This window comes from Aspergillus bombycis (assembly GCF_001792695.1).
Source record: "Aspergillus bombycis strain NRRL26010 chromosome Unknown contig00025, whole genome shotgun sequence".
Taxonomy (NCBI): domain Eukaryota; kingdom Fungi; phylum Ascomycota; class Eurotiomycetes; order Eurotiales; family Aspergillaceae; genus Aspergillus; species Aspergillus bombycis.
Window position 1 is genome coordinate 163,423 of NW_019170027.1, and position 27,535 is coordinate 190,957.

Here is a 27,535-nt window from a genome sequence, read left to right on the forward strand (position 1 = left end):
TTTGGGGCTATTCCTGTTGAATAGCGACTAGACCCTCGATCACATCGAGCGATTGGGGCAGCGATGCTACCAAGGTCATTCCGGATGGTTGCGCAGTAGGGCATTGGCCGTCTATATGCAACACGCAAATTCCGCACACACATAGCAGGCTCACTTGTTGCGACTACAAACTTCATTATATCCGATGTCCACACAGATCGTTGCCGGCTTTCATATACACTTTACAACGGGGCTGACGTATGTAGAATTAACAAGGGAATGGGGTGATAATCTCAGGGAGGATGTGCCTACTCATCAATTTATCCCATAGTCCAGGCCACAGGCATTCAGATGGAAGCCAAGCATCCTCGATTCCACTCATTGGGTTTGAGTTGTGCTGGAAACCGCGCCTAGCTGCCCAGGAAATTTACGCTAAATCACGCACTAAGCAAAGTTCATTACACATGTAATTCGCGCGATACGCTTAGCTGATATTTCTCGACCCCTATCGAGATTTTAGATCATACAAGAGTAACTGCGGCCGAGTGCCGTTTCAGTTCGGGCAGTGGATCGGGGGGCATCTCTTCCTCAGGTTCCTCTGTTAGGGCCCTTTTCGGGACAAATAGCTGTGGTGTCAGATTGAAAACAGGCGACCTGCCCGCGGAAGGCGAGAGGCTCTCTAGAAATCGCAACAAATTCTCCAGAAGGCGAACGAGGGCCACCAAAATACCTCCAGATGTATCCTTTGTCAGGATTGGGGAGTCGATGATACCCACTCGCTCATAGACCTCACTGTCCTTGTCGGTACGTCTAACTAACAAACCGAATCGGTGGTCCATGAACGGAGAAAACCCATGGTTACCATCTGGAAGGCGGGCGAGGAAGAGTACAAACAACTGCTGCTGGGGCAATACTGGCTCGGGCGTCAGATCAAAACCCGCATGAAGATAGAAAGACTTGTTCCCCACTTCCACTTCCACCACTTGATCAACGGTCGAATTTTGTAGAGGCGGTAATAGCACCTCAGGGACTGGAGACGTATCATTCGCAGGATACAGTCTCTTGACTGGCAAAAGGGGCGCGTGCAGACGAAGCGACCCACTATTGATAGTGCCATAGATATCAGGCCCGTCTTTCTTCACGTCGCAATCCACGAATGTTGCTAGTTGCTCGTAGTCTGCAATGCCACGCTTCCACCTACATCGCTCGATGAAATGATATACAATAAATTGCACATGCCCCTCGACAGAGGCCCAAGACCATGATGGGGCACGGTACGATGTTGGCTTCTGAAGTGGCTCCTCGCGGTTCATTGCACACCAGAGCAAACCTTCGACCAGTCCTTTCCTCCAGATCCCGGCAAGGTATACGTCCTTGGACGTCTGCGCTATTGCGTCTGCCACACCTGATAATGCAGGGAATCGGTCCGACTGGTGGGTGATTGAACGTTGGGTATATTCCTCAATCATTTCGTACCATCCTCGATAATTGACTTCCGAGTCCCCGCCTGGGCGTGGGCCAAATATGGTCCTTGTGCTCGATGCCGTTCCTCTCAGACGATCCAGATTATGGAGATTACCTAGCCTTAGATCCCCATCTTCAGCCCGGCTGAGGGCCCGACACTCCCAGAAGAGTTGTCTTGCACCGTAAAGTAGAACGCGCTGGGCGAGATACCGCTCTTGTAAACACCAGGCTCTGCTCTGGAGTGGCTCGGACGAGACCGGATCCCGGCCAGATGTCCATCGTTCTCCTGCTGGAGGTAGTAGGGATAGAGCCAAAGAGCTGGTGCGTCCGTTCTGGAGAGTGCCCACCCAGTTAATTGAACCCGGATGATCTCGAGGGCCAAGAAATCCTTGATCATCTGCATTCGAATTTGAGGCTCCGATCACCACGAAGGCATCCATGTAGACTTTTGCCATTCTCCCAGCTTCGACCTCCCAGTCATGCCGATCGTTCTGGACAATACAAAGTGTATCGATCCAGAGATACCGGATCCCAAGCCGACGTGTAATGAGAACCGCCTCCTGGAAGACTTGAGACGTGTCCTTGATACGGACCTCTCGCTTGCGATCCTCTAGATTCTCAATGGTGGTCGCGAATGGAATGCATTTTCCCCAGCAGTGACTCAAGGCAACGTAACGAGCAGCGCGATCCACTTTATTCTGGTCATCTCGAAGGCATACTAATCCTGGATCAAGCCCTACTGGGTGGACATCGATTACCCGCGTTGGGAGTAGTGGGGGTTGCGATGTCTCCGCACATTGCATATGGTGGTCATTGATGCATGAGTCCATCCAAGCCTTGATGACCGAAAATGTCTGTTCACTGTCAGCTGATTGCGCGACAGTCCGGCCTAAGATCATTTCCGCCAAAGGGTCATCTAAGAAGTATTAAGATCGAGTCGGATTTCGGAAGAAGAGTACTCGCTATTTTTCCATACCATGATCAGTCGTCACACGAAACTCCGCTTGTAGTGTCAGACCCCATGAGACGCCCGACGAGATTCTGACGGTAAGAATGGCATTGGCCATTCCACTACGCTGTGATATGTCCCTGGCTTCTGCACCGTCTTCGCTCGATAAAGATGAGCGGAGTCGCAGCGACATAGTCATGGGGAAGTCCAGGTATCCCTCCATCTTGCGCAAGGGATCCTTCGCGTCTGTTTCCGCAGAACTTGCGGGAGGGACGTCTCCGCGTGCTTCCTGCTGTGCCGCTTCATATTCGAAAGACGTCTCCAAGCCTTGGTGGACTAGCTTGCAAAACGCGCAGTCTGACCGCGACGGTGCAGTCAGTTCACTTAGCGATGAATACCATGGGATCTCCCACGACGACTGTGGCTCGTTTGCTTCCTTCCAGAGGGGATGGCCTTGTTGGAGAAGGTCATGGAGCGGAATGGCCGTACAGCGAGCACAGAGGGGATGCATGGTTGTCAGCGAATGAAGACTAATTGTGGACTGGTTTGGGTGGGCACGTTTACAAATGCTCGTATACGGAATTTCACACTAACCCTATTTGTCCATCTTATCGGACTTAACTTGCGGCACCAATCTTGAGGCAATACTCGCTATATGGAAGAAGAGTTGAGATTATGCGCCTCACAAAAGATTCAACATCACAATACCACATCGTACATGTCCCCACACATGCTCACTACTTCCCGTTTGACTGCCAGCTAGCAGTCACCAATCCTGTACATGCCTCATACCTCTATGCTCAGAAGACCAGCAACGCAGCCCGTCCGGTCATCACCGCCAAGATTACCGAAGAAGTTACGAATAGGCTAAACCGGGTCATGATGTGGTTGCTTGTAGACTGCACTAGGCTGTGCACAACGCGGATGGCCACATAGGACCATGTCAGAATGATATCGATCTTGTCATCCTTGCCAGCTAGTGCCAGCACGAGGGCTATCGCGTAAAATTGAGTTGGCTGCTCCATCAGGTGGTTGTAATTGTCTGCCTTCCATCGAACATTCGCCGGCGTCACCGCATCGAGTTCGCGCCTGGTAATGGTGTTCCTGAGATTGAGCTTGGAATATACTGGGATCCGTGTTTTGTACATCCAGCCCTCCATGACGAAAGTCCAGATATTGAGGGCGACGACGGGCGCTAAGAGGGCCGATACCTGACCGGTGGACATCTTGGGTTGGAATTGTGGCCACGGTTTAAATGGAAGGAGAAGACGAAAAGGGTGGATTCCGGCACCGGCAAGAAAAATCGTGGGGGGCCAAGGAAGGATTTATAATGGATTGAGTATAGTTAATACGGTCACCTGATTAGCGGACGTGAACGGTTTCTGCCTAACGAGAGAAGTTTACTTTTGGAGCAAAGGCGTATAATGCAGATTCGCCATGGTATCTCTAGATTCTCTACCAAGGAACACCACTCGCGCAAGCAGACTTCTTACCCGTCGAGCCCTGGAGGCACATCAAACGGAAAGAGGTTCCCAAAGTCCCCTAGCCCAGTCGCCGCGAGAGAGTCAAATTCACCCCAGCTAGCCAGATCCGCGACATAAGACTCTGGGCTGATGCCTTGGAGAGACCCCACGTCGGATTCTTGTGGTCCTGACGGGAATTGAAATGAGCTCGCAGGCTGCACCCCATGATATGATACTTGCACGGAGCCGGCAATATCGTCGAGCCTGCCACTTACGGCTGGGTATCCTCCAATCTCTTGAGAGTCAGTGATATTTCTTAACTGACCGAGCTCCTCGGGTCTCGATGTTCCACGCTCAGTTGCGCCCGAATCTGGCCTATTCGTGGGTGGCGGATCGACTGACTCCTGATTTCCCTGGATGATGGTCTTGTGCGCCTCCTTGCGAAGCTCTTCCAAAACCATCACATAACGCTGGGAGAAGGACGTTTGTGACCCGCATGATGCTAGGTCGTCTTGGCCCTGTTTGCCAGCCATGTAGTACGCAAGGTCTGCATCGGTTGTGCTTTGGCGAGATCGACTACGGATGTAGTGGACGTAGAGGATAACAATGGCGGAGAACGCATAATAATGGGTAAACTTTAGCCTCAGTCAGACCTGGAGTTGATCCTGAACGTCCGGGGTTCTTACCCAAAAAGCTCGGTACATCTTTCCATTCGTGGACAGATCATGGACAATGGCAACAACCTTCATGGCCGCTTCCAAGCAAGACTTAATATTCTGGTCGATCGCTCCCTGCAGCTTGTCGTTTCGCCTGCTAGGTCCTTTACTGAGGAGGGTGAAGCCCTTTAAGAGAAACGGGCGATACAGCAAGATCTGGGCATGATAGAAAGCAAGATTCAAGACGGTGTATTGTCGCTGATAGGTGATCTTCAATAAGTTTACATTGGGAAGGTCGACGAATTCAGACAGCTCTTTTCGCCATTGTGCCATTTCAGCTGCGTATCTCGCTGCAGCGGAGGCTTGTACCGCCAGGGTGGACCGCTGAATACCGTATAAATCATGTAAAACACCGCTGATAATCCGGGATAGCTTTGCATGGTAGACAGGGGCCAACATGATGCTCTGAGAACTCGAGGTTGGCGGAAGGATGGAGGTCAGCGTGATCTGTCTATCTTCGGCAATCTCAGGGAATTCTTGGTCAATCTCGTCATCATGGAAGATGCGAGGACGACCCAAAGCAGCACTTAGATAATTGTCTAAGCTATACGCACACCAAAAGACTCTCTTGGAACACTCCTGTTCGATAAGGTTGACTGTATTCGGGTGCTCCCGGCGACGTTTTCGATGTAGACCGATGGCGATGGCAAGACGAGCCGTCGTGCCGAAGAGGCTCCAGCAGTGGTTAATCCGGGACTGCGACAGAAGATAGAAGCATTGAGCCAGACGTGTCTGCACACTGGTTACTCGAATGGGACCAGTCTCGGCTGCTAGGTGGTGTTCTGCTGCGCCAAAGTAGACTGCGCTGTTACATGATGAGAGATCCGAGTGGAACAAAGGTAGTGGAAGAATGGCAACTGACCTCATACGTGAGTCTTCCAAGTTATTACCGGACTCTGGCTTATACTGTGATGCTTGTGCGAAAACCATGAGGAGCAATGCTCTGATCGTCCGTTCTCCAGGCCCAAGAGAGTGGGGCTCCAGGAGACGCTTGTAAAGTTCGTCAAGCCAGCATTCCACTTGCGGTTGGTAGAGGAACCGATGGGTGGGAAACGCAAAGTCAAAATATCTATTGACTAACTCTTTAGCCTCGTTCTTGCTGGGCAGCAGTAGGAAGGATGGGTCTGATTCGGGAAGAGGAGCATCGCCAAAACTGAAGATGGGCGTATTCAATGGAAATGCGATGCTCTCATGGAGCCTTTTCTGAATCCGGAGCAAAAATGAGACGCCTGAGGACGGTCCGACATAATGACCTTCCATGTCAGTTTGATGCGGCTCCGGGGAGTCCCGCGACGGCAGGTTGCTGGCGTCTCCATCGACACGAGACGACGAAGGACCTTCTATCACCTCTGTGTCCGGAGATGCAGGCATTCGGTCTGCATCAGGGGCGGGTTTACTTTGTGTATAAAGCTCGGCAACATTGCTATTGCCCGCAGGGTGATGGAGCGTTGGGATAGGTGGCACCTTCCCCCTTGTATAGCTTGTGGTATATTCACAGCTCTGACTAGAGCGCTGACACAGAGAGCACGGAAGAGTACCCGAGCAGCGGAGCTTCTTTCTATGTCAGTATTAGCGTTATTAAACTCGGATAACATATGGCATTCTCAACGTGCCTTTTGCAAGCGTCGCACGCCCTCGTCACACGGACGCGCTCTTTGACGCATCGGCGTTTCCTCGGACGAGTACTAGTCACCTCCATCGAAAGGAAGAAGGAAGTGCTATATCCGAATGTTTGGGGTAACGTATCTGCAATGGAAAAGGAACAGAGATTCAGTCTAGACGGAAAGGCAAGATGATTTTCCGGATATTCAACCCCGCATACTCATGGCAAGCCCTACATCAGTGGGAACCAAAAGTCTTGGAGGATTGGGACGTCCAATGATCGCCAGTAGATTAACTCGAGAGACTATGCCGGGTCCTACTAGGCGAACTATCCCCGCCTGGCCCCAGACCCCGAGTCAGACCTGTAGGCTGGGATGCCTCACCCTGGAGAAGCAGATTCATCCCCAGAAAGGTGACCGTTACTGCTATTATGCCAAATGCCTACAATAGTTTAGTACCTTCGCATACAACCCGCCATACCCAAATCCGCGTGAACCACATCACCGATGGCTACCCAGTGGACAATGTAACATCTTTCGAGTCCTTGCCGAGTGATTCGCACAAGTCATCCATAGCAGCTATAGCTCTATTAAAGTTTTGGAAGTGAAACTGTAGCGCTTCGGCCATGTGCCGCCACTTGTCTTCTTTAAATTAAGTGCATAGCGTTTACAGGTAGCCTGGATGCTTTATCCGAGCAAGAGCCCCAAAAGGACAACAGGTAGCCAGAATTAACCTCGGCCACATGTGCTGAGCAGCACCGGTTCAAGGTAGAGGCTCAACGTCAAGATATGCTTGTCTGCCGGTGTAAATGCAATTGGGGCACTGTTATGGGCGACGATTACCAACTTCTACCCACTCCGACTTTGATTTCCGGGTCACCGGAAAAGCAACCCGGAAAACAAGAGGGGTTAGGGTTTTCCGACCCTAACCCGCAATGGGTATTCAAGTCCAACCAGTTGTCGCGACTTGTAGTACTCTAGCGGAAATAGCTTGTACAAATTAATGGCAGTGTAAGTAGGGCAAAAGGAGTAATGACGGAGAAGCAAGGAGCATTCCCTCTCTACAAACGCTCGCGAAGTTGCAAGTGCATCGGTACTCAATCTTACATACAAGGTGTGTCTTCCTCAATCATATGGCATTAAACGCGCAGCATGTTGACTAACTCTGATTTCACTTCAATAGGCATAGAGGTTGATCACACCCGAGTCCAATTCCCGGAGCTTTCGGTTCTCTCGCGTCAAGATGATTCGCATGACCCAAGCTAGAATGACCACTCCGACCGAAAATCCGATACTGCAATACATTGCGAGTGCGAACCGTGGAGCGTCGCTGTCAGGCCAAAGGTAGGGCGTGTAGACACTGGCGAGGTTGCCCAATGTGTTGGTAATGGCAATTGCCACAGCCTTCTTCTCATCGGTTTGACCCAGTGTCGCAGCCGTCCACGCGATGTTGATATTGTTCACCCCATAGGTGGCACCGACAAATAGAATCATGGCGAAATACCGCGCACCAATATTCAAGGTCCCACAGGCAACTGCAAAACCAACAATCGCGAGGGCCTTCGAGACGGTAACATGCCAAGTACGTTCGTTGAAGTGTCCCGATGACCATGACACGGCGACGGACGTAAACGTCGCCACGAGATACGGTGGGCATGTGAGGACTAGTGTTACCGTGGAATTGAATCCAAGAGTCTTCACCACGGTCGGCATGAAGTTCTTGAATCCGTTCGCCGACAGGTGTAGATTGCACATCAAGGCAAAGACCCATGTGCGGTAATCCATACAGGCTTCGCGGAGGCCAACCCACGTGCTAGTGCCTTCTTCTCTCTGCGTAGTGTCTCGCTTAATCCGTTCATCGGCAAGCTGTCGCTCTTCAGGGGTGAGCCATGCCGTTGAGCGGGGCGCGTTGGGGAGCAGGAAGAAGGCGACAATAGCGACGGCAACAGTTACCACTCCTTGGATGAGAAACAGCCATTGCCACCCTGCAAGGCCGTGTTTTTGATCAAGGCCTGCAAAGATACCCGCGGCAATTAGACCGGAAAAGGCGCTGGCGAGCATGTTGCCTGTATAGAGAATAGCCATGCGGGTGGTCGCCTCCTTGCGAGTGTAGAACAAAGATATCATGAACAGGGCTCCAGGGTAGAATGGCGCTTCGACAAACCCGAGCAGTATTCTACAGACCAGCATGCTGTGGTAGTCTTTGGCCAGGCATGTGAGAGTAGAGACAATTGCCCAGGCCATCATGAACCCGGCCATAAACCAGGAAGGCCTGACTCGATTGAGCAGCATGTTGGAAGGGACTTGACCAAGAAGGTACCTAGGTCACCATTGTCAGTAAATGTAAGATAGACGGAGCGTCGCTGGGATCATACCCAACAAAGAGAATGCTGATACATGTATTATACTCCGTCCCCTTCAAGTTTAAGTCTTCAGAGAGGCTATTGAGCTTGCCATTCACCATAGCATTGCGGTCAAGGAAGTTCAGGAAGTACATCAGCCAAAGGGTCGGCTAGTAATTGTCAACAGAGTTCAGTATCCAAAGAGTTTGGGGTGGATCGAACCATCATGTACAGATCAATCTTCCTCACCAGGGCAATCTCCTTGGGGTCGACCTTAGCGAAAGAGCCAAATCGGTCATACTGTGGGGTAGCCGAAGTAGATTTCTCAGGGTCTCCGAGGTACTCGACATGATCCGAGTTGTTCTTCTCGGTGCTGGAATGAGGCGACGAGTCTGCCATTGTGGCTGAAGTTGCTTTAGAAAGGCCAGTGCTGGATGGGCAATGCTAACAAAGGCTGGGTATGTCGACCCAAGGAGATGTCCGCTTTTATACCTGAAGATCTGGTGGACTTGAGCTGATACGTAGACTTTCATGTCTCCACATCTCCGCATCAAGAGAATCCGGGGTAAGTCAGTCCCACAGTATTCCACCCCGAAAACGCAACTGCCGTCAAGAAGGGAATGCCAAGCATCTTGCGGGGGAGTCCAACTGTAAGCGATGGACGTGAAGTCAAGCTGGAGGTCAATATTCGACCTCCGATTGGATCTACATATCGTTATCGGATATGTCCATGAGTGTTTGTACATTTCCGATGCCCAATGGAACAAGCTTTCTGAATGCCGGAAAACGTGCTGCCATTGCGTATGGGTCACATAACTGATGTGCCGGAAGCTAAGGTTGTGTTGTAGGTTGGCAACGAAAGATCTTTGTCAATCATTGTCTGCAAGGGTCGCATGATGCTGGACCAATATCCACGAATGTCACTAATGCATTTTTGAGCAGAAGCTGTCTAATGTCACAGTTGATTTATCTTGAGTTATCAGTCTCTTCATAAGGAATTGGGAGAATTCCCTAGAGCCGTCGATTATAATAACGTTTCAAAGGCATCTACCCGGCACCATGTTATACGTTGCCTCTACAGCCCGTATGGAGACAATTCCACCCTGCTCGACCCACCTTTCCCATTGACATAAAAGCGCATAGAGTCCCACAGAGGCTTTGAGGCATACTGAAGCACGATAGGATGTGAAAGTATCTTGAAAGTATGTATAGAAGAACATTACTGGTCTATCTCCGGCCCACTGTAGTGTTCCTTCGATGAGAAACCGGGTTCTGTGTGAATTAATACTCAGACGTTAATTGCTAACATCGGCGAGCGATATACAATTCATCATGCCAGTGCGTGGCAGACAGTTGAGATATTCAAAGTGCGCGTCACCGTGCTTCAGCACTGAAACCTCGTGCCACGTCCGAAACTTCCGTCTCTCCCCAAAAGCCTTTGCATGTCGAATAGCACCAGTATATATAGCCAGATGCGATGGGTGCTTCTTGGCCCAGGTTTCCAGATCAGCAAGGCTTCTGAAGAATCCAGTCACACAGGATTCGTTTGACTGTCCTGACCATTGAGGCGAAGAGGTGGGGACGTTAGATAGGTACCTCAGTCCCATTGAGCCCGTCTCGGCGGGGTTTTGCCATAAGTATAGTAGGCCTTCCCGGAGTGTCGGTTCCAGTTTGTCTTCGTAGGAACGTCTCTCATCCTCGTCGCAGTTGTTCCAGAACTGGCCAGTCCGGATATGCACCATGTTCTGGAAGTTGGTTCCCGTGAGGTGCTTGCCTAAAGAGGCCGGCGTAGTATGAACAACAGCCGCTGCTGTGGGGCTTTCATCCCGCGCAAAGAGGTCATATGCTGAATCAGGGATGCGATCCCGAGCAGCGCCCCAGTATGCTGAGTATGAGTGCTCTACAGTCTGTGTGCAGGGTAGTCGAGCCAAGCCAGGCAGATAGTCTATTCCCGAATAGTTTGTCTCCAAACGAGAAACGTGGCTGACAAACCTCTCACACCAGAGACCCACCGTCGGTTGAACCGATTTATCGAGCTCTTGGTATAGCTGGGTGAGATTCAATTCTCTAATACCCTCCTCGTACTTTGATTCATTGTCCCAGTAGCAGACGAAAATGAGTGACTCTGGAGCGTCAGTCCCGTCGATGACCCGAAATCGCTCCACCGCAGCAGGCGCGCTGTTCTGGTTTCCAGCAAGCCAGCGCTCGATCGCTGCGAGACACTGAGTTTGCCCAGTATCGAGTCCATTATGTCGCTGAATCCCAATGTAAGCAGTGAAAACTCTGTCTAGGCCGTTTGCAAAGTGTGTATACCATCGCGGAATAGGGGGAACATGATTAGCTGGTCGATGCAGAGGGAATCTTCTGGCAGGACAATCCATAGCTGGCGCAGTAGAAGAGTGGGATAATCACTTGCGATGCAACAGTTGTTCACCAAGGGATGCCCTGTTATTAGTAGTCCACAAAGCTACATCCAGTGTACACTGAGGGACCCATTTTCAATAGTGGAGAAACTGGAGTTGGTGACAAGACTAGTTATAAGTTAACAGCCTCTTTCTTACCTTGTGGCTGGGATGTTAACATCTTTGGTCAGATGCGGAAAGAGAGCGGAACGGGAGCGGAAAGGACCAGAAGACCCGATTGGAGCTTTGGAAGATGAGATAGTCCGAGCCGAGGACATGTTGAATGCTCGTCACTGACACCCGCGAGCCCTCGTTGGACATGGAATGAAGATTGTTCATGTTCATGAGAGTCATGACTATGGTCTGTTCTTCTCTTCGGCGATATAATCTCATGTAATGTCGTGTAAGATATGTGCATCCCTGCCCTCAACTGACTAGAGTAGACATGAGATCCTCTGACACTGCTCTTGTAAGTTTACTTGGCTTGGGGTAGGCTTGGAGAAGCATGATGGTCCTTGGTGTATATATGTTAGCGCCGGCTGTCTCCTCGTAAGACGCTTCTCTCCTCACTGATCAGTTGCAATGGCCACTCAGGTTCGACTTGCTGCCGCCCACGTCGCCCCCATCTTTCTCTCCGCTCAAGAAACAACACACAAAGCAATCCGCTTGATCGAACAGGCCGCTAGAAACAAGGCAAACCTCGTCGCGTTTCCAGAATCTTTCATATCTGCATTCCCCATCTGGAGCGCCTTGCGCCCGCCGACCGAGAACCATGACCTCTTCCAGCGGATGGTCCGGGAATCCATCCACGCAGATGGGGAGGAGATGCAGGCGGTTCGCGCGACCGCAAGGAAGTGCAACATCACCGTCAGTCTTGGCTTCTCCGAAAAGGTCCGCACGAGCAGTGCGACCTTATTTAATTCGAATGTGATCATTGGCAGTCGGGGCGACGTTCTTGTGCATCACCGGAAACTCGTGCCGACGTTCTTTGAGAAGCTGACTTGGTCGCCTGGGGATGGCTACGGATTGCGGGTGGCGGATACGGAATTTGGCAAGATTGGAGGTCTTATCTGTGGGGAGAATACTAACCCTCTGGCTCGATATGCTCTCATCGCCCAGGGCGAGCAGATCCATATCTCGACCTGGCCAGCCATATGGCCGACCCGGTTGCCATCGCAATCTGCGATGGAAAAGCACAATCCACAGCCCGATGCGACAGGGAAGGCAAACTATGACAATGTCGCCGCGAACAGAATCCGCGCGGCCGCCCATTGCTTCGAAGCGAAATGCTTTGGGATTCTCTGCGCCGGGCTATTGGGACCCGATGCGATTGATATCGTTTCCTCTGGTTCGTCTGGCCTAAAACAGTCCCTGGAGCAATCCCAAGGAGCGGCGACTATGTTTCTCGACCCAACCGGGGCGCCGATACGGGGGTTTCGGATAGATGAGGCTACGTCAGCTCAGCATTCTGTCGATTTCCTACAAGCTCGGGAAGGGATACTGTACGCCGATGTTAATTTGGCCGACTGTATCGAGGGGAAACAATACCACGATACCGCCGGTGGCTACCAGCGGATGGACGTCTTTAATCTCCAGGTAAATCGGACCCGTCAACAACCGGTAAGATTTACTCGTGCAGTTGATTGGGAGACAGACCCAGTCCCGCGCGAGGGATCAAATGATAGTTGAGGATAGTGATCTTCGGTAAGGATGTGCTGGACCTTTACTGAGACAATCTTAGAATCCGTAGTCAATACACACGCAAATAGCGTTATCATTCATTCACATCACTCCCATATCTCAAAGGCGCAGCTAGCACCAGACCCCCAACCCTAAAGCCGAGTGCAGATAAACAGCCCCGAATGATTCATGGAGTAAGGCCTATTCGGTTGGGCCTGGGCTTGCCGGTTTCGAAGACGTGCCGGGTCTCCACCACATTTCCAAAGTGGCCGTTGGAGACTCCAACTTCGGAGCGCCAAGCCCTGGTAACCCTACCCTAGACAGCGTTTCAACCGCAAGCTCTAGAGACTCCTTATATGTACCCATTGGACTTATCTCTGCCAGGATGCCTTCAACTGAGCAACCAAGCACGCAGGTCACAAGTCCAACGCAAGCTTAGTAGCGACAATGACATCCGCCGAGCAAACCCACTTCCCCGTGGCCACGCCCGGACCTCACACTGTGCGTGTCGCCGCCGTGCAAGCGGAAGGCTGCTACTTCGATCTGCCTGCCGCCGTGCTGAAGACCCGTGACCTGATTGTCGAAGCTGCCCAGAAAGGCTGCGACTTGATCGCTTTCCCGGAGGTCTGGATTCCTCAGTACCCCGGGTGGATTTGGTAAGAAAGCAGGAATACTCTACATCTGCCAGCATATGTGGAGCTCACTGCATCCTCCTGCCCACCCTCCGAGCGGCTTGTTGACCCTGAGACTGACCCTTCCACTTTTCCCCATGATCAACACAGGCAACGACCCATTGACTTCGAAATGGTCTCCGAGTACATGAGGCATAGCCTCCGGCGTGACTCACCTGAGATGCGTACAATCCAGGATTGTGCCGCATCCCACAACATTGCCGTCTGTTTGGGCTACTCCGAAAACGACAACGACTCTCTGTACCTGTCGCAGTCGTTTATTGGCAAGGATGGGGCGATCAAGATGCATCGCCGCAAGGTCAAACCCACTCACGTAGAACGTACGATCTATGGAGAGGGCAGCGGCAGCTCCTTGATGAACGTCGTCGACGAGCCTGACGTGGGCCGCGTAGGTGCCCTGTCCTGCTGGGAGCACTCGCAGCCTTTGCTCCGCTACCACACATACTCTCAGGGAGAGCAGATCCACGTGGCGGCCTGGCCCCCGATGAATCACTACAGCTCGTTCCCAGATGGTAGTGCCTTGTGGTCGCAATGTCGTGAAGGTCAGTGTGTGCGTATACTTTGCTTGCTACCTTCCCTTGTTGTTGTTTAAGTAGCAGTGGATTAACTAGAAAGAGGAAAATAGGTGCCCACAACTTGTCCACCACCCACGCTATTGAAGGAAACTGCTTTGTAGTTCTAGCCTCTTCTTTCTACACCAAAACTGGTATTGAAAGAATGAACCTGGGCGATGGCAAGCTATACCACATTGGAGGTGGTGGTTGTGCTTGCATTATCGGTCCTGACGGCCGGAAGTTGACGCAGGACCTGGGCGAGGAGGAAGAAGGTCTCGTCATTGCGGACCTGGACTTGAACGAGATTAAAAAGGTCAAGGCCATGTTGGACGTCCACGGCCATTATAGTCGCCCCGACCTGCTGTGGTTGGGGGTTGACAACCGGGAGAAGAGGCAGGTCCGTGCCGAGGCTGAGGTCAAGGGAACGTATGTGTAAGGTAGCTTTGTTTCTTCTACATGATAGGTAACATTGGAGAAACATGTTTATCAGAGCCTTGGACAATCGAACATAATTGGTACATAAAGACCCCATTTCGTCTAGAATAAAAGGATCTAGTAGACTAGGAACAGAATGGTAGACAAAGGGTAATCAATACAAGGGGGTATGATTATGAGCACAGCCCCTGATCAAATTAAAGCCTTTCTAAGACTCCAGCACGAATCCCTCCCATGTCCTCATGTAGTCAATAAACCGCTCACTCAAACCAGAGCTTTTGAGATACTCTGCCGTTACCGGAAGCTTGGGGGCCTGATACTCCTCGTTTGTCTCGATCTTTTTCGGCAAATCGGGGTCGAGAATAGCGGCCTTGCCAATCATAACGAAATCACACCCAGAATCAAGGACCTCAACCGCCTGCTGCGCTGTCAAGACATGGCCAGACGTGCCGACCCGCACGTTGTCTGGTCGCGGGAGGGTTGTGAAGACACTGAGCATCGTCTGACCCACAAAGGGAGCCTCCGTGGCCATTTTTCGGTAGTCCCAGACCGCGAGATCGAGATAGTCAATGTGTGCCTCGCGGAGGACGCGCGCCGCTACCTCGCGCATCTCCATCAGCGGCACCCCATACCGCTCCATGGAGATACGAAGGCCGATCTGGAAGTCCGGCCGACACGTGCCGCGGATGCCATCGATGATCTCGAAGAGGAACCGGGCTCGGTTCTCAAGGCCACCGCCGTACTTATCGGTGCGCTGGTTAAAGATGGGCGAGAGGAACTGCATGATTAGCCATCCGAACGCCGCATGCACCTCTACCCCATCGAAGCCGGCGCGCTGGGCCCGCACCGCGGCGGCGATGAAGGCGTCCCGCGCCTGTTCCACCTCGGCAAGCGAGAGGCCTTGTACACCTGGAGACACAGCGGATGGTCCTACGGGCGTCCGGCCGCTGATGAGTGCTGGGGAAACGCGTGCCCCCCCATGATGTATTTGTACAGAGGAGACCCCGCCATGCTTGCGGATGATATCGGCCACGCGACGCAGGCCCGGTAGGTGTGTGTCGCTCCAAATACCCATTTGGCCCGGAAAGGCCTTTCCGTCCGGATGCACGTTGGCAGCACAGGTCATAATCATGGAGAAGTTGCCGGCGGCGCAGCGGGAGAGCCAACGTACATCCGCTTCAGAGACACTACCATCTGTCTCATTGCTCTGCCAGTTTGTGAGGGGCGCGAGAAGTATCCGATTTTTAAGGCCCGGACCGCGGGGGAGTGTTAGGGGTCGGAAGAGATCAGCGACTGCCATTGTGAAGAGAGTGCTGTAATTGGCCGAATATCGAAGTCAACGCGATAGTAGACCAACTCAGTCCCTGCAAAGGGGGCAGGCTTCCGACACGAGAAGTAGTACTTGGAAGATGAGGTCTGCAAAGACAACGTTCCAGATATTTGGAGCTGTCTACTGAGAAATCAGTATAGATCAAAGAGAAAAGGTTGAACGTAGGGCGCAGATTACAAACCGAATATGGTGAATTGGAGACCCCGAATGGCGTCGTCCCGGTTGCGGCTGGAACTTGCCACCAGGTGTCCAACCCCCAAATATCCTCATGTGGTATGCAATGTACTGGTGAATCGCAGACAGATGATGAGGAGCAGCTATCCGACCACATAGTCAGCACGAGGCTGTGGGAGCCCAGGAATATATTCTAGGATCACTCATATGGTAGCAAGGTGGCCCATCTCTCCCATGGTCAGAAGGTCAGTGTAGCACATTTAGCTCGGCGTCAAACCTCACATTATGGGCATAAGGTAGTAATCTCGGAACTGAACTAGAGCTTGCAGCAGTTGAAGCTAGGCATGTCCGTCGATCGAAGTACCATGACTCTCGTTGCCGTTGGCATGCTCGGATAAGCGGTTCCTGGCAGGTGGCTTCGCAAGGCTTGTTTGTTGATAAAAGTACTCATGGTACGTGCAGATATAGTACGAGTAAGGAAGCTCGCCATCGGATTTGCGCCCACGGCCTTGACAAGACGTGGCCCGGGAGCCTTCCATACTGGGTCATGGCTGGCGGACGCGACGGTCGCTGTACAGATAGATGACTGGCCATAAGGTCGGGCTTCGCCCGAGTAAGACCCTGCTGATACTGATTAGATCCCTTGTGATAGATCATGAAATAATGCTTGGAGACCCTAGCCCCCATTATTACCTTGTTTTGCTATTGTGCACAGGCCACAGTAACGCCGCACCATCCGGAAATCCATATTGCAGTATTTGGGGCCATCCTTGCAGGTAAGAAAACAATAGATAGTCCTGCTTCTCGTCTAGATCAGTCTCACTTGGCTGAATGTTGCTCCACATTAGTCAACTATCTGATCAGAATCATAATGCACATCACCAGCGAGAGGGCACAGTCTTTGCCAATGTTGACCGCTGACAAGCATGTCTCGCGCCATCAATACCTGACATTCGCGACGGATCTCTCTTTCCTGTCTAGATCACACCCTGTCCCTCCCCCTGACTTGAAACACCTCGGATCCCCCTACGACTGGTCATGGCAGTACAAAGGGGTCATGACAGGGGTGTCATGCATAGCAACCCTATTTGCCTCCTTCGCGGCAAGTTGCTATAGTCCCGGGGTAGCGCAGATGGAGGCCAAATGGCATGTCAGTCAAGTCGCCACCCTAATTGGGATCACGACCTTCACCAGTGGCTTCGCAATCGGCCCAATGTTCCTCGCTCCTTTCCCAGAGATTTATGGTCGTAAGCCAGTGTTCATTGCTACTGCCATCCTATTCACAGCTTGCCAAGTATGCTGCGCCGTCACGCGCTTGTATTCTGGGTATGTATACCTGAACTCATCCCTGGCGAGACACCATGCTAATGGCGACTCTGCACGGAGAGACTTACAGGATGTTGGTTGCGCGTTTCTTCTGCGGGATCGGGGGCTCCACCTTTTCGACCATGGTCGGAGGCATTATCGCGGACATCTACCACGCCCAGAATCGTAACGCTCCGATGGCTCTCTTCTCTTGGGCCGCCCTCTTCGGCACCGGCCTCGGCCCCTTGGTCTGTGGGTTTATTGACGAATATACTAGCTGGCGTTGGATCTTCTACATCCAGATCATCATCGCCAGCTTGATAACCGCTGCGGTCTTGGCCGTCTTCCGTGAAACGCGCGGGCCCGTGGTCCTCCGCGAGAAAGCCCGCCGGTTGAATGAATGGCATACGGCCATGGAGGAGGTCACCACCGCGACGAGGCAGACTGCTGGGGACAAGAAGGAAAATCATGAGCGCATGGACTGTATTCGATGGCAGGTTGCTGCCGATGCAGAACGTGCTGGCATCCTGCAGCTCCTCCGAGCATCATTGCTGCGGCCCTTCACCATGCTTTTCACCGAGCCGGTTGTGTTCTTTTTCTCCCTCTGGGCGGCCTTCAGTTGGTCTGTCCTCTACATCAACCTCTCAGCTATCCCGCTGGTCTTTGAAACGGTATACTCATTCTCGCTCTCCTCTGCAAACGCCATCTTCGCGGCTTCTTGCATCGGCACGACGGTGGCGCTGAGCCTATGTCTCGTTGAGGAGTCGTTGGCTACCTGTCATTGGAACCAGTGGAAGTGGGACCGCCAGCCGTGGAACTCAGTCCCCGAACACCGATTGTATTTTAGCTGCGTGGAGAGTTTACTTCTACCCCTAGGCCTTTTCCTTTTCGGCTGGTCGGCGCAGTGCCAGGTCCATTGGATGGTGCCTACAGTGGCGGTGGGGATTTCTAACTTCGGAATATTCTCGATCTATCTTTCTGTATTCAACTACCTGGCAGATACTTATCATTGCTACGCCAGTTCCGCGCTTGCCGCCCAGAGCTTCTGCCGGAATATGCTGGGCGGAATTTTCCCCTTGGTCTCCCGGCAGATGTTCAACAATTTAGGGTTTGGTGCTGCGGCCAGTCTGCTCGGAGGTCTGGCGATGGCCCTGACGCTCGTACCATGGATTTTGGTGTAGCGTGGGCCCTCTATCCGAAGATGAAGCAAGTTGGTCCGGGAGATCATGGAGTAGATCCGAGCGCCTCCACCACCCTTCCCCGCATGGATTGGGGAGAAGAGGTAGGGCAGGGGTGGTACGAAAGGAGCATCTGTAGAAGACGAGAACAGGACAGCCAGTAGAGCAATGTTGCGCAATATCAGTTTCATGTTCACACCTAGCTCTCTGCCTCTGTGGCCAAGGACCTGTGCCTCAACTCCGCATACTGCTCCAACCCCTGACCTACGAATCTTACCATTGGCCAAGGGCTATTGCAAGCTTTAAACATCTCGGCCCACACTTTGACCACTGCAAAACTAAGGAAGCTAGTGGTTTGTTTCCGCGCTTCAGGCCGATAATCATCAATCTGATGGCTGAGGTGGATGGTCTCATCTTGTGACATCAGCGCTTCACGCACCACACGAATGATCCATCGGATAACACGCACCTCCAGCGCTACGATGGATTTAGTTAGACATAAGAACAGCGGAGAGGGGAAGCAACGACAACATACCGGAGGGCGACTGCTTCTCGTCGGCATTAGCCACCATTTGAAGCCATTTACTCAGAAAAGTGGCGCATTCCAGGTTGCAGATGGCGTGATCCACGCTCCATCCAAAAGACTTGCATCGCGAGAGGTAGGAGCTGCCCACCTGCACGGGTACTTGAAGAGAGTGAATGGAGTGTAAGAGGGCATGTATGAGATGCGGGCCGCGTCGGGGCAGGGGCGCCTCACGCAGCGTCACGGCAACTGTCGTCGGATCCCCGCTTTGCAGACCGCGCCATTGTCCGAGGTTGTAATGCAAGCGGATATGGGCCACGCCTAGCAGTGCGGTAGCGGAGAAGGACAGCGAGCCATATGAATCATACACGTCCAGTTTAGATTCGGGGGAGCGACACCATGTGTGCCGCCAGTGGTTCAGTGACAGCTCCAGTTCCTGAATGTCTGGAGCAGAGAGGCTTTGTGCCTGAGACTCCAGAGAGATCTGATGCAACATGTAGATACGTTGAATGAGTGCGTGAATCAAAATGTAACTTCCCATAGGGGATGCCTCAATGTCTGCAGATATATCGCTGTATTGTGCAAGATGGGCTGCATGGGCCTCCTTCAGCATCAGTGGAGAGGGGGTTCGACTACTGATTTTGATCCATTCGGCTTCTGTCTGCGCGACCCACTCCTGGCACGAGGATGGGAGCTGAAGGTTCATTTCCCGTGTAAGCAGCAAGGGTGGATTGTCGTATATAACCGTATGAAGGTTTAGTAGATACCAACCAAAGAATTGAGTACGTCGTTTTGTTTCGTGTTGAATCCATCGAGTCCAACTGATTCTGTTTGGATGTGCCTCTTCAGACAGACCAAGTCGGCGGAGCGAGTCGGCAATCGTACTCAGGTAGTTGTACAATTCTTGCGATAGATCCGGGCTACCGTGCCAAAAACAATAGACGGCCAATAGAAGCAGAGCACGGGTTTGGTCTAGGCGATGTTCTGCATAGTGTGGTAAAGGACCTTCGCTGCTTTGGTTGATATGGGCAGCTGTGGTATGTATGCCATTGTTCGCTCTTTGAAGACGTTCCAGCACGAGAGATCGGCTAGCCTGGTAGAGAGACCTGGCGGTTCTCATCTCATAGCGATACTGAGCACCCACGGCTAGTATAGCCAGAATAAACTCGGGGGTATGAACGAAGGAGGCCAGCTTTAAGGTTGGGACATGGATGAATGGGTGGTGGTCACTGAACCCTTCTACATAACCAAGTAAGTATCGTGCAACAGCCATTCTCGACGGCAAGGTGAAATGGGGCATAACATGTCGAAATGGCGTGAGGGAATTCGTAATCTGTAAATACTGGCTTTCGGTTAGAAGCCATGGACAGCTAAGAGGCTTCAGCTCGTGGAAATCATCTGACATGGGTTAGTAGGGAGGAGAGTGGAAAAACTGGAGTTGGACCTAACCATCATGCGAAGGGCCATCCGGGACCCGTGAAGAGATATCCGTGCTATCTGGGGTGACTTGCTGGATCATACCCTCGTCAGGCATGTTAGGACCATGCAACTCAAGACCTGGGTCGGCCAACATTCCCTCCCAGTCATGGCCATGGCTCAAGAAATCTGAGTCAGCAAAGAGACCGTCCATGGAAGGCAGTAGGAAATGATCAGGCATATAAGGTATTGCAGTATCGGCCAGGAGACCGGAATCTAATTCCTGGATGATGGTCGGTTCGCAAAGTTCCTGAGACATGCAACGAGATGTAGAGGCAGCATGGCCCCCAGCATGATCCGCCACTGATGAGCCATCCCCAGCTGTTCGTCCCCGCGGAGACGATGAACTTGCTGTCACAAAGTTTGATTACATGTCTGCTGCTAGGCCGAAAGGACACGTTACACACCTCGAGCACCTCTTTGCTTCCCTCCCAGACCGTGGCTTAACCGTTCATGCCGCGTTAATAAGTCTTTTCTAGAGAATGAACGGCCACACGGGCATATGTACGGCTTATCCTTGGTGTCTAAGGGGCCACTCCGTCAGCAGTACCCACGTTTGGCTTTACTGTGGGTCCCTACGAGTTCGAGTATGTCGCTGTAGATGCTCATGCCGGTTGAACGTGCGGGAACATATTTTGCAGGTCAGCTCCTCGCGACGGGCCGCTGAGGCGGGACTCAATGAGCGGTACGACGTTGTCTCATTCATCGTTCCGGCTTGCCGGTCAAGGAATTATGAATGACATGACCAATGCATAAAGTTCTAATGAGTGTCTAAGGGAAGATTGTTTTGATCGGCTGAGAGAGCTTGGAAGGGGATCTGGAATGAAACCCAACCGCCGGTTTGCATTGCTAGCTCACGTGACCAGCCCTGGTTTGTTCTCCGCCGAGAGAAGATAACTGTTTTATGTAGACTCCCGTTATATCCTCCAAGATCTCAACGTTCGTCTTACCTCACTCGTTCATGACTGTCGTGTATCAATGGAGGAGATTGTCATCACTAACAATCGCGTCACCTTGGCCAGAAACCTGGCCAGAACATGAGCTGTGTCGTTGTCCTGCTTATAAATCATGACCACTCATAGTTAGTTGGATCTCGTTGGGGTCTCCAACTCGACTTTTGGAGACCCCGAGAAAGAGTTGATCGATGGGTATCTTCATCCGATAAAGAAATAACAGAAAATGAAAGAATAAAACTCAAATCGCCAGTTTCTAAAAGGATCTAGAGGAGAGCTGGATCGCATTGCCCTGAGCTCGATTACACGGTGAGGGGGCCCAATCGAACAAGCGTAGAATCCGTTGAGTGTTTGTTAACGACAACCGCCTGCAGCTATCCCATTTGTTAAATGCGTCTTCATTACTTTGTCGCCCTTGATCTTACCCTCCGCTCAGCGACCAACTGCAGTCGGAAGCAGAAGGGAAGGCCGCCGAATCCAGACTGCAGTTCGGCTGGTCACGCCAAAGCCGGCCACATGAAGATTCACCGTACACAGAGCGACACAAGCAGGCTTTGTCAAGTTGGAATGTAAAAGGAGCTGATGAAGGAAACTCAAGGGATACTCAGGCAGGTCTGTTAATTAAAAACTTCCCTTCATCGTGGATAGAGGAGCAAACGGGGCGCTTGTTCCATCACTGCCAACGTATGTACATGCGGAAAGACGATATATTTCGATGACTCCTATCCAATATAATTTCCCGGCCAGCTGGCTACACATTACCATCGGAAAGGACGACCTTGCCGTAATGACGCTGGTTCCACACGTAGGCATACGCTTCCTTCAAATCCTGGAGGGAGAATACCCGCTGATCTACAACAGGCTTAATGCGATATGCCTCAATGGCCCTATTCATCTCTTTGAACTGGATCCGATTACCCACTTCGATTCCCCGCACCAAGCATGCCTGCAAAAGCGGCTCCAAAAATGTCGGACCATCCTCGGCGTGTCCTTGACCCGTCAAAAAGCCGATCACATCAATTTCCCCGCCACGGGCAACGCAGTTGAACGATTGCTTGATGGTCTGAGGACCACCCACTTCGATCACCCGTTGGCAACCAAGCCCATCGCGCGTCAAATGTCTGGCAGTCTCTCCCCAGTTCGGGTCATCCCGGTAGTTCAGCACATGGTGGACTCCCATTTGCTGTAACCGTAAAGCCTTCTCGGGCAAGGATGTGGTCGCAATGACAATTGCACCAGCAGCCAGGGCAAAGAGGACAGCGAATAGCGAGACACCGCCCATTCCTTGCACGAGGACATAGTCCCCAGCCTTCAGGTGGGTGTTGCCGTGCAGCGCGTTCCACGCGGTCAGAGCGGAGCAAGGGAGGGTGGCTGCTTCGGCATAGCTGAGATTCGATGGCATCCGAATCAGAGCATTTTCGGTGAAGATGGCATGGTAGCGGAAGGTGCCCAGGTTGGCCCGCATCTGATCCAATGTGGGTGCACTGCCGTGGGGAAATTCCGGATAATAGACGACAACCACCTGGTCATGGACTTGGAAACCCTTGACGTGGGAGCCCACGGCGATAACTTCACCGGCCCCGTCGGTGCCCGGAATCTGGACGCCATTGTCCCCGGAGGACCAGGGGAAAGTGCCATTGGCAACTATGGATGATTGTATTAGTGCTGCGCGGAATAGCGACGTGCTGGGGTCACAAACTAGAGACGTCGGGATAATTGATCGCCCATGCATGGAGTCGCACCGCGACATCAGTGGGCCCGAGGTCTCGTAGCTCCAGGTTGTCACTCCACACCAGTGCCCCAGATCCATCTTCCGGGCTGGTGCCATGTAATTCCCATCCACTGGTCACTGTCGGTACTGGACTTGACATCCTGGCGTTCGCTATGAGTTGAGACAGGCAATCTCGTAATTGAGCCACGTTATCTGACCAACTAATGGTGCTCTTGTCGTCTGTTCGAAAAGTGGCTTTGCTCAGTCAAAAGGGGATTTTAAAGCCTTGACAACAGTTGGAGTCCCCAACTGACTCAGAGTTCATCGGGAGTTTGGAGGCCCCGATTAACGGACTATAAGTCTAGTCTCTCCTGTGAGTATCGTACTACTGAAGGAGCGTATTAACACCCGATCAGAAAATGAAACATATTTACATAATGAGTGTGGGAGTTAGCTGAAGTAAGTTCGACGTCCAGCGCCCGGAGCCTTGTTGAGCCCAGATGTCTGGTAACGTCCGGACAGCTGCAACAATATTTTGAAACTTTGTCTTTGCGAAAACCTGGTTCATCCGTTCGGCAAAATAGTGCCGGTGCTCAGGGTCCGTAGAATCCGCGGCAGCGATGAAGCACACCCAAACAAGGGCATGGGCCCCTTGCTCGTCAGGGTCGACGCGTGACACTAGCTGCTTCAAGCTCTCGAGCCTATCCCATAGGTTGAGGTTGGTAGTGGCTCGGAGGATATAAATCTGGGAAGCTTCTATAAAGGCCTGTCGGACCACCCAAAGAACCCTACTGTGCCTGGACTCGGGGGGAAGTTGATAGTCGGTCCAGTCGAGGTAGTGAGTAGGGTGAAAGCCTAGGGCATCCATGCCTTGGGTTTCATTAAGCAACGGCTGTCCGAGAAACTGAAACCTGGACAAGGCATTAGCGTCAATAAGAAGATTAGGCAGCGAGACAAGGCTCACATGTGGGTTTGTTGTATAAGAAAGCGATAAGCTGGCGTCGCCTCTATTTGACAGAGGCTCGGCACTAAGGAGAGCAATGTGCGCAGCAGATGAGAGTATTCGGGACTGCCGGTGATGGTTTCACCCACTAGCAGGACAATTAAGGTTGCCCACGTACGAAGATTAACAATGCTGTCCGATGATGCCTGTATAGAATCGCGTCGAAGTCGGGAAATGATTGCCGCACGCCCAACTTCTGCTATGTCATGAAAACCGGCGTGTTGTAAAGCCAAGTGCTGGGCTGCCACGACTCGGATCGCCCCACGCAGGACCTCATCTTCGCATGCTAGAGGTAAGAAAATATCCCGGTAGCCATTGGAAACATTATCGAAGATGACCATGACGGGGGCCACCTCACTGGCGACTAGCATCTATTTAGCCGCTGGGAGGTAGGCACCAGGAGAAGTGTAACTTACAATGCGAAAGATACATTCGATCTTGAGGACCCAAAGAAGGGATCCATGGCATTATAGTACTGCAGGAGTCCGGAGCCAGTGACGACCCGACATTACAACATTCTGTTTCATCCGCATTGTAGGGACCGGAGCTTTCTTGCCACTGTAGCTGGCCCTGCTGTATCGTGTCGCCCTGTGAACACATGAATGACCCAACCCTAGAATCTTCACATAGCGTATCTGCTGCTACTGAGCTTTCAGTGGGACGAGGAACTGCGGGTTGGTTCTGAGACGCGGATTCAAGCCAAGCCTGGCAACTCGTCCCATCTCTTCCGACCAGATGTATCTCAGCCTTTGTAGCTGCTGTCCTATGTTTCTGCCTGGTACGCTTGGGGCCATCGTCCTTCCACCGGATCTTCTGGGGCCTTAAAACCCCCGTGGGTGTCTGGTTATTCCCTTCCGATTCAGGCGGCACCGTGGTAGGAATCGCACATCCCTTCAATTTGCCGCGGGTGGCTATGCCCGAGGAAAAGCGGAACCGACCCAGTCCCGAGCATTCAATTCCTTTTTTCTGGCATTTCAAGCAGGTCGGGTGGGCGCCGTCGCACACAATCCGTCGCTTGGAACACTGGAAACACCCTGCAAGAGCACGTTAACAATTCGATTTCGAAGCCTGTTGTAAGACGAGGGTATGTGAAAACGCACCTCGGTTCTTAATAACTTTGGAGCTCATTTAGTCTGATGCCACAGACTGGTATGCAATGAAATGGCATTGTAGTCGCGTTTCGATGAATGTTTGCTGGACTGCTGGCCGCTTTTGCGGGGAAATCTGACTTTGTTCTCTTGCGGTTAGTCCCGGCGAAGCTTATCTTATCATTCCGGAGAAACAATATGCCGGGATCTCTTTTTCCCTCTTTGTTTGTAGTCCATCTTTCCCACTCGCACAACTACTTCTATGATGGAAAGTACTGGATCTCTATTATGCATATCATGGAGGAGCTCCATCCCCTCTATTTCATTTCCATATTGAGGTACAAAAGAACCATAAACAAGACAGAACCGTAGTCGTTACCCCATCACGAGAATCATTTGGTGGCTTCATCAGATCTCCGAAGTCGTGGGCCCTGATACCACTTTCGGGCATACACCAGCCAATTTATACCAGCTACGATGGTCATGGCGCCGAGGACCGCAGGCGTATAATCTAGCAATCCCATTCCACTGGTCAACAAAACCTACCGAGCACAAGAGAACAGGTAGTCGAACTCACTCATATTACTCCCGGTAACCGGCATCACAGTCGGAAAGTCGTAGAAGATCAACACCAACACCGCGAAGCAGACTGTGATCAGATTCGCCGCCCACCCGAGAGGGCTGGGTAACCTGAAGGGGCGTAAACCTGGCAGCCAGATCGCCGATCGGCAGCGATACATCAGCAAGGCTGCCGGGAAAGCGTACGAAATGTGTTGTAGGACTAAGCCGGTCCCAATAAAGGCATTGAATGCAGATGACGAGCCTAAGTAGATGCATCCGATGAGGAACATAACGGCATAGTTGAACACGAGAGCCCAGACAGGAACCTCTAGGCTCTCATGTAACTCTCCGATCCATTGACTACCGATGAGGGCCCGGTCTCTCGCCAACGACCAGGTAAGGCGTGATGCTGTTTGCTGAGCACCAGTGAGGGCAAAGATGGCCGCGAGCACAAGGAGGCAAACGAAGACAGTAGCAGCTGAGGGGGAGCGTGTCGCCTGATGCCACATTTCGTAAATGGGAACTCTACCGACCATGTTAGCCTGGTCTCCCAACGTACGAGATCAGAAGGGCAGGCCACGGCAGCTGACCCGGTAGATGATGCTACCGCAGTATCCAAATCACTGGTGCAGTATAGCATCGTGACCATGAAGGCAAATGATGTGACAAAGCCAATGACTAGGGTACTCATCAGAGCACGAGGAACCGCAGTTGTTGCATTCCGGCACTCTTCTGCCAAGTGCAAGGCACCATCAATACCTGCGTACATGTAGTTGGGAGAAACAAGCCCCGTGAGAAAGGCCACTCCACCCGAGTTCCATCCGCTGCCATTAAGAAAGGTTGTCCATACGGTACCTGATGCCTCAAACTGGGACGCCGAGCGAGTAAGACACGTCACCATGATCACGACAAAACTTGTGAGGGTGACAAAGACTGCCAGTCCAGTTAGAGGTCCTAGTTTGATATCGGGTCTAGCAGGATGGAGACGTACAGGATACGTCATGAAACCAGAGTGACTTCTTCAGTAAGGTTGCATTATACAATAGGACCAGCCCATTAATGGATTGGTAGATTAGAAAGTAGTGCCACGGCTGCGATTGATACTCCGAGTCAAAGAAGAGGACAATCCCGAGGATGAGCTGTGCTGGAATGATTGCAATCCCGGTGCAGATAGCGATCCAGGCAAGCATGTTGGTGACACCACAACAATAACTCTGCCTAGCAGATCAATACCTCCCTGGGCCTGTACCTGGCGAAGGAAGGGACGTACCAATGGTCGACTGAGCGGTCTGGGAGCCAAAATGCTCGTCCAATGATACTGCCCACCAGCTGTTGGATAGGCGCTTGCTAGCTCCGCCAGGGTCAGGGTACAGGCACCGACCAAAAAGAAGATCAGAATCAACCCATAAACCAGAGTTACGGGCCCGCCCTGGACGATTGCAAGAGCCACCGTGGCAGCAACACCCGCCCAGCTGTCACATATAATCCAGCTGGCGGATATAGTTTGGAGAGGTGTCAGCATGCGTGTGCCCTCTGGCTGAAAGTTGAGTCCTTCCAGGCAGTTCAGGTCACCGTGTTGGATGGATTCTATGTAGGACGAAAATGAGTCGGGGCGATTCATGTAGAAGTGAGTAACCTAGTAGACACTCACGTCTTTCGGCATCGAGACATTGCCCTGCGCCAGTGAAGCTAGGTTAGTGACGTGCATCTTATAATCTCAGGAATGGCCACTCCATACCGTGCTTGGGCTTCATTTCGGACGAGTCCATGGTGTACTATAGAAGAGAGGCCTGATGGTTACTGGTAGACAGGAGGTTGAGATACCAATATTAGTAAAGTGATAGCCATCGAGTACGCTCCATGGATGTTCAATAGGGAGTATATGTACCAAGATATCAACGAAGAGTCACCCTTACGACCAGTCCGTGGCTTTTGCGGGGTTCGCATTAAGCTTCC

The 27,535-nt window shown here is 52.0% G+C and overlaps 12 protein-coding genes across 12 annotated transcripts; 2 read left to right on the forward strand and 10 right to left on the reverse strand.

Annotated features, from left to right (window-relative positions):
- Positions 1 to 500: 500 nt before the first annotated feature.
- On the reverse strand, positions 501 to 2,903 carry ABOM_003946 (HET domain-containing protein; the record flags this gene model as incomplete). The annotated part of the gene is made up of 2 exons (XM_022531076.1): positions 501 to 2,359; positions 2,420 to 2,903. 2 exons carry the CDS (start codon positions 2,901 to 2,903, stop codon positions 501 to 503), a joined length of 2,343 nt encoding a protein of 780 aa, XP_022390901.1.
- A 289-nt stretch (positions 2,904 to 3,192) lies between these two features.
- ABOM_003947 (MAPEG family protein) lies at positions 3,193 to 3,618 on the reverse strand (the record flags this gene model as incomplete). The annotated part of the gene is made up of 1 exon (XM_022531077.1): positions 3,193 to 3,618. The coding sequence occupies one exon, from the start codon at positions 3,616 to 3,618 to the stop codon at positions 3,193 to 3,195; it is 426 nt and encodes a 141-aa protein (XP_022390864.1).
- Positions 3,619 to 3,881: 263 nt separating this feature from the next.
- ABOM_003948 (fungal specific transcription factor domain-containing protein) lies at positions 3,882 to 5,942 on the reverse strand (the record flags this gene model as incomplete). The annotated part of the gene is made up of 2 exons (XM_022531078.1): positions 3,882 to 4,490; positions 4,542 to 5,942. 2 exons carry the CDS (start codon positions 5,940 to 5,942, stop codon positions 3,882 to 3,884), a joined length of 2,010 nt encoding a protein of 669 aa, XP_022390866.1.
- A 1,406-nt stretch (positions 5,943 to 7,348) lies between these two features.
- ABOM_003949 (putative MFS transporter) lies at positions 7,349 to 8,913 on the reverse strand (the record flags this gene model as incomplete). The annotated part of the gene is made up of 3 exons (XM_022531079.1): positions 7,349 to 8,492; positions 8,548 to 8,684; positions 8,737 to 8,913. The coding sequence occupies 3 exons, from the start codon at positions 8,911 to 8,913 to the stop codon at positions 7,349 to 7,351; spliced, it is 1,458 nt and encodes a 485-aa protein (XP_022390903.1).
- An 896-nt stretch (positions 8,914 to 9,809) lies between these two features.
- Positions 9,810 to 10,895, reverse strand: ABOM_003950 (phenylacetaldoxime dehydratase family protein; the record flags this gene model as incomplete). The annotated part of the gene is made up of 1 exon (XM_022531080.1): positions 9,810 to 10,895. One exon carries the CDS (start codon positions 10,893 to 10,895, stop codon positions 9,810 to 9,812), a length of 1,086 nt encoding a protein of 361 aa, XP_022390926.1.
- A 603-nt stretch (positions 10,896 to 11,498) lies between these two features.
- On the forward strand, positions 11,499 to 14,278 carry ABOM_003951 (carbon-nitrogen hydrolase family protein; the record flags this gene model as incomplete). The annotated part of the gene is made up of 5 exons (XM_022531081.1): positions 11,499 to 12,536; positions 12,602 to 12,620; positions 13,012 to 13,252; positions 13,379 to 13,830; positions 13,914 to 14,278. The coding sequence occupies 5 exons, from the start codon at positions 11,499 to 11,501 to the stop codon at positions 14,276 to 14,278; spliced, it is 2,115 nt and encodes a 704-aa protein (XP_022390963.1).
- Positions 14,279 to 14,485: 207 nt separating this feature from the next.
- ABOM_003952 (uncharacterized protein) lies at positions 14,486 to 15,577 on the reverse strand (the record flags this gene model as incomplete). The annotated part of the gene is made up of 1 exon (XM_022531082.1): positions 14,486 to 15,577. One exon carries the CDS (start codon positions 15,575 to 15,577, stop codon positions 14,486 to 14,488), a length of 1,092 nt encoding a protein of 363 aa, XP_022390927.1.
- Positions 15,578 to 16,652: 1,075 nt separating this feature from the next.
- ABOM_003953 (uncharacterized protein) lies at positions 16,653 to 18,267 on the forward strand (the record flags this gene model as incomplete). The annotated part of the gene is made up of 2 exons (XM_022531083.1): positions 16,653 to 17,107; positions 17,178 to 18,267. The coding sequence occupies 2 exons, from the start codon at positions 16,653 to 16,655 to the stop codon at positions 18,265 to 18,267; spliced, it is 1,545 nt and encodes a 514-aa protein (XP_022390876.1).
- A 196-nt stretch (positions 18,268 to 18,463) lies between these two features.
- On the reverse strand, positions 18,464 to 20,522 carry ABOM_003954 (uncharacterized protein; the record flags this gene model as incomplete). Its single annotated transcript, XM_022531084.1, has 3 exons — positions 18,464 to 18,741; positions 18,800 to 20,185; positions 20,237 to 20,522. The coding sequence occupies 3 exons, from the start codon at positions 20,520 to 20,522 to the stop codon at positions 18,464 to 18,466; spliced, it is 1,950 nt and encodes a 649-aa protein (XP_022390928.1).
- Positions 20,523 to 21,967: 1,445 nt separating this feature from the next.
- On the reverse strand, positions 21,968 to 23,087 carry ABOM_003955 (zinc-dependent alcohol dehydrogenase family protein; the record flags this gene model as incomplete). The annotated part of the gene is made up of 2 exons (XM_022531085.1): positions 21,968 to 22,860; positions 22,916 to 23,087. 2 exons carry the CDS (start codon positions 23,085 to 23,087, stop codon positions 21,968 to 21,970), a joined length of 1,065 nt encoding a protein of 354 aa, XP_022390929.1.
- Positions 23,088 to 23,357: 270 nt separating this feature from the next.
- ABOM_003956 (Zn(II)2Cys6 transcription factor) lies at positions 23,358 to 25,058 on the reverse strand (the record flags this gene model as incomplete). The annotated part of the gene is made up of 4 exons (XM_022531086.1): positions 23,358 to 23,838; positions 23,892 to 24,294; positions 24,347 to 24,964; positions 25,031 to 25,058. 4 exons carry the CDS (start codon positions 25,056 to 25,058, stop codon positions 23,358 to 23,360), a joined length of 1,530 nt encoding a protein of 509 aa, XP_022390930.1.
- Positions 25,059 to 25,560: 502 nt separating this feature from the next.
- ABOM_003957 (choline transporter) lies at positions 25,561 to 27,333 on the reverse strand (the record flags this gene model as incomplete). Its single annotated transcript, XM_022531087.1, has 6 exons — positions 25,561 to 26,104; positions 26,170 to 26,512; positions 26,571 to 26,793; positions 26,850 to 27,166; positions 27,231 to 27,254; positions 27,318 to 27,333. 6 exons carry the CDS (start codon positions 27,331 to 27,333, stop codon positions 25,561 to 25,563), a joined length of 1,467 nt encoding a protein of 488 aa, XP_022390883.1.
- Positions 27,334 to 27,535: the final 202 nt, after the last annotated feature.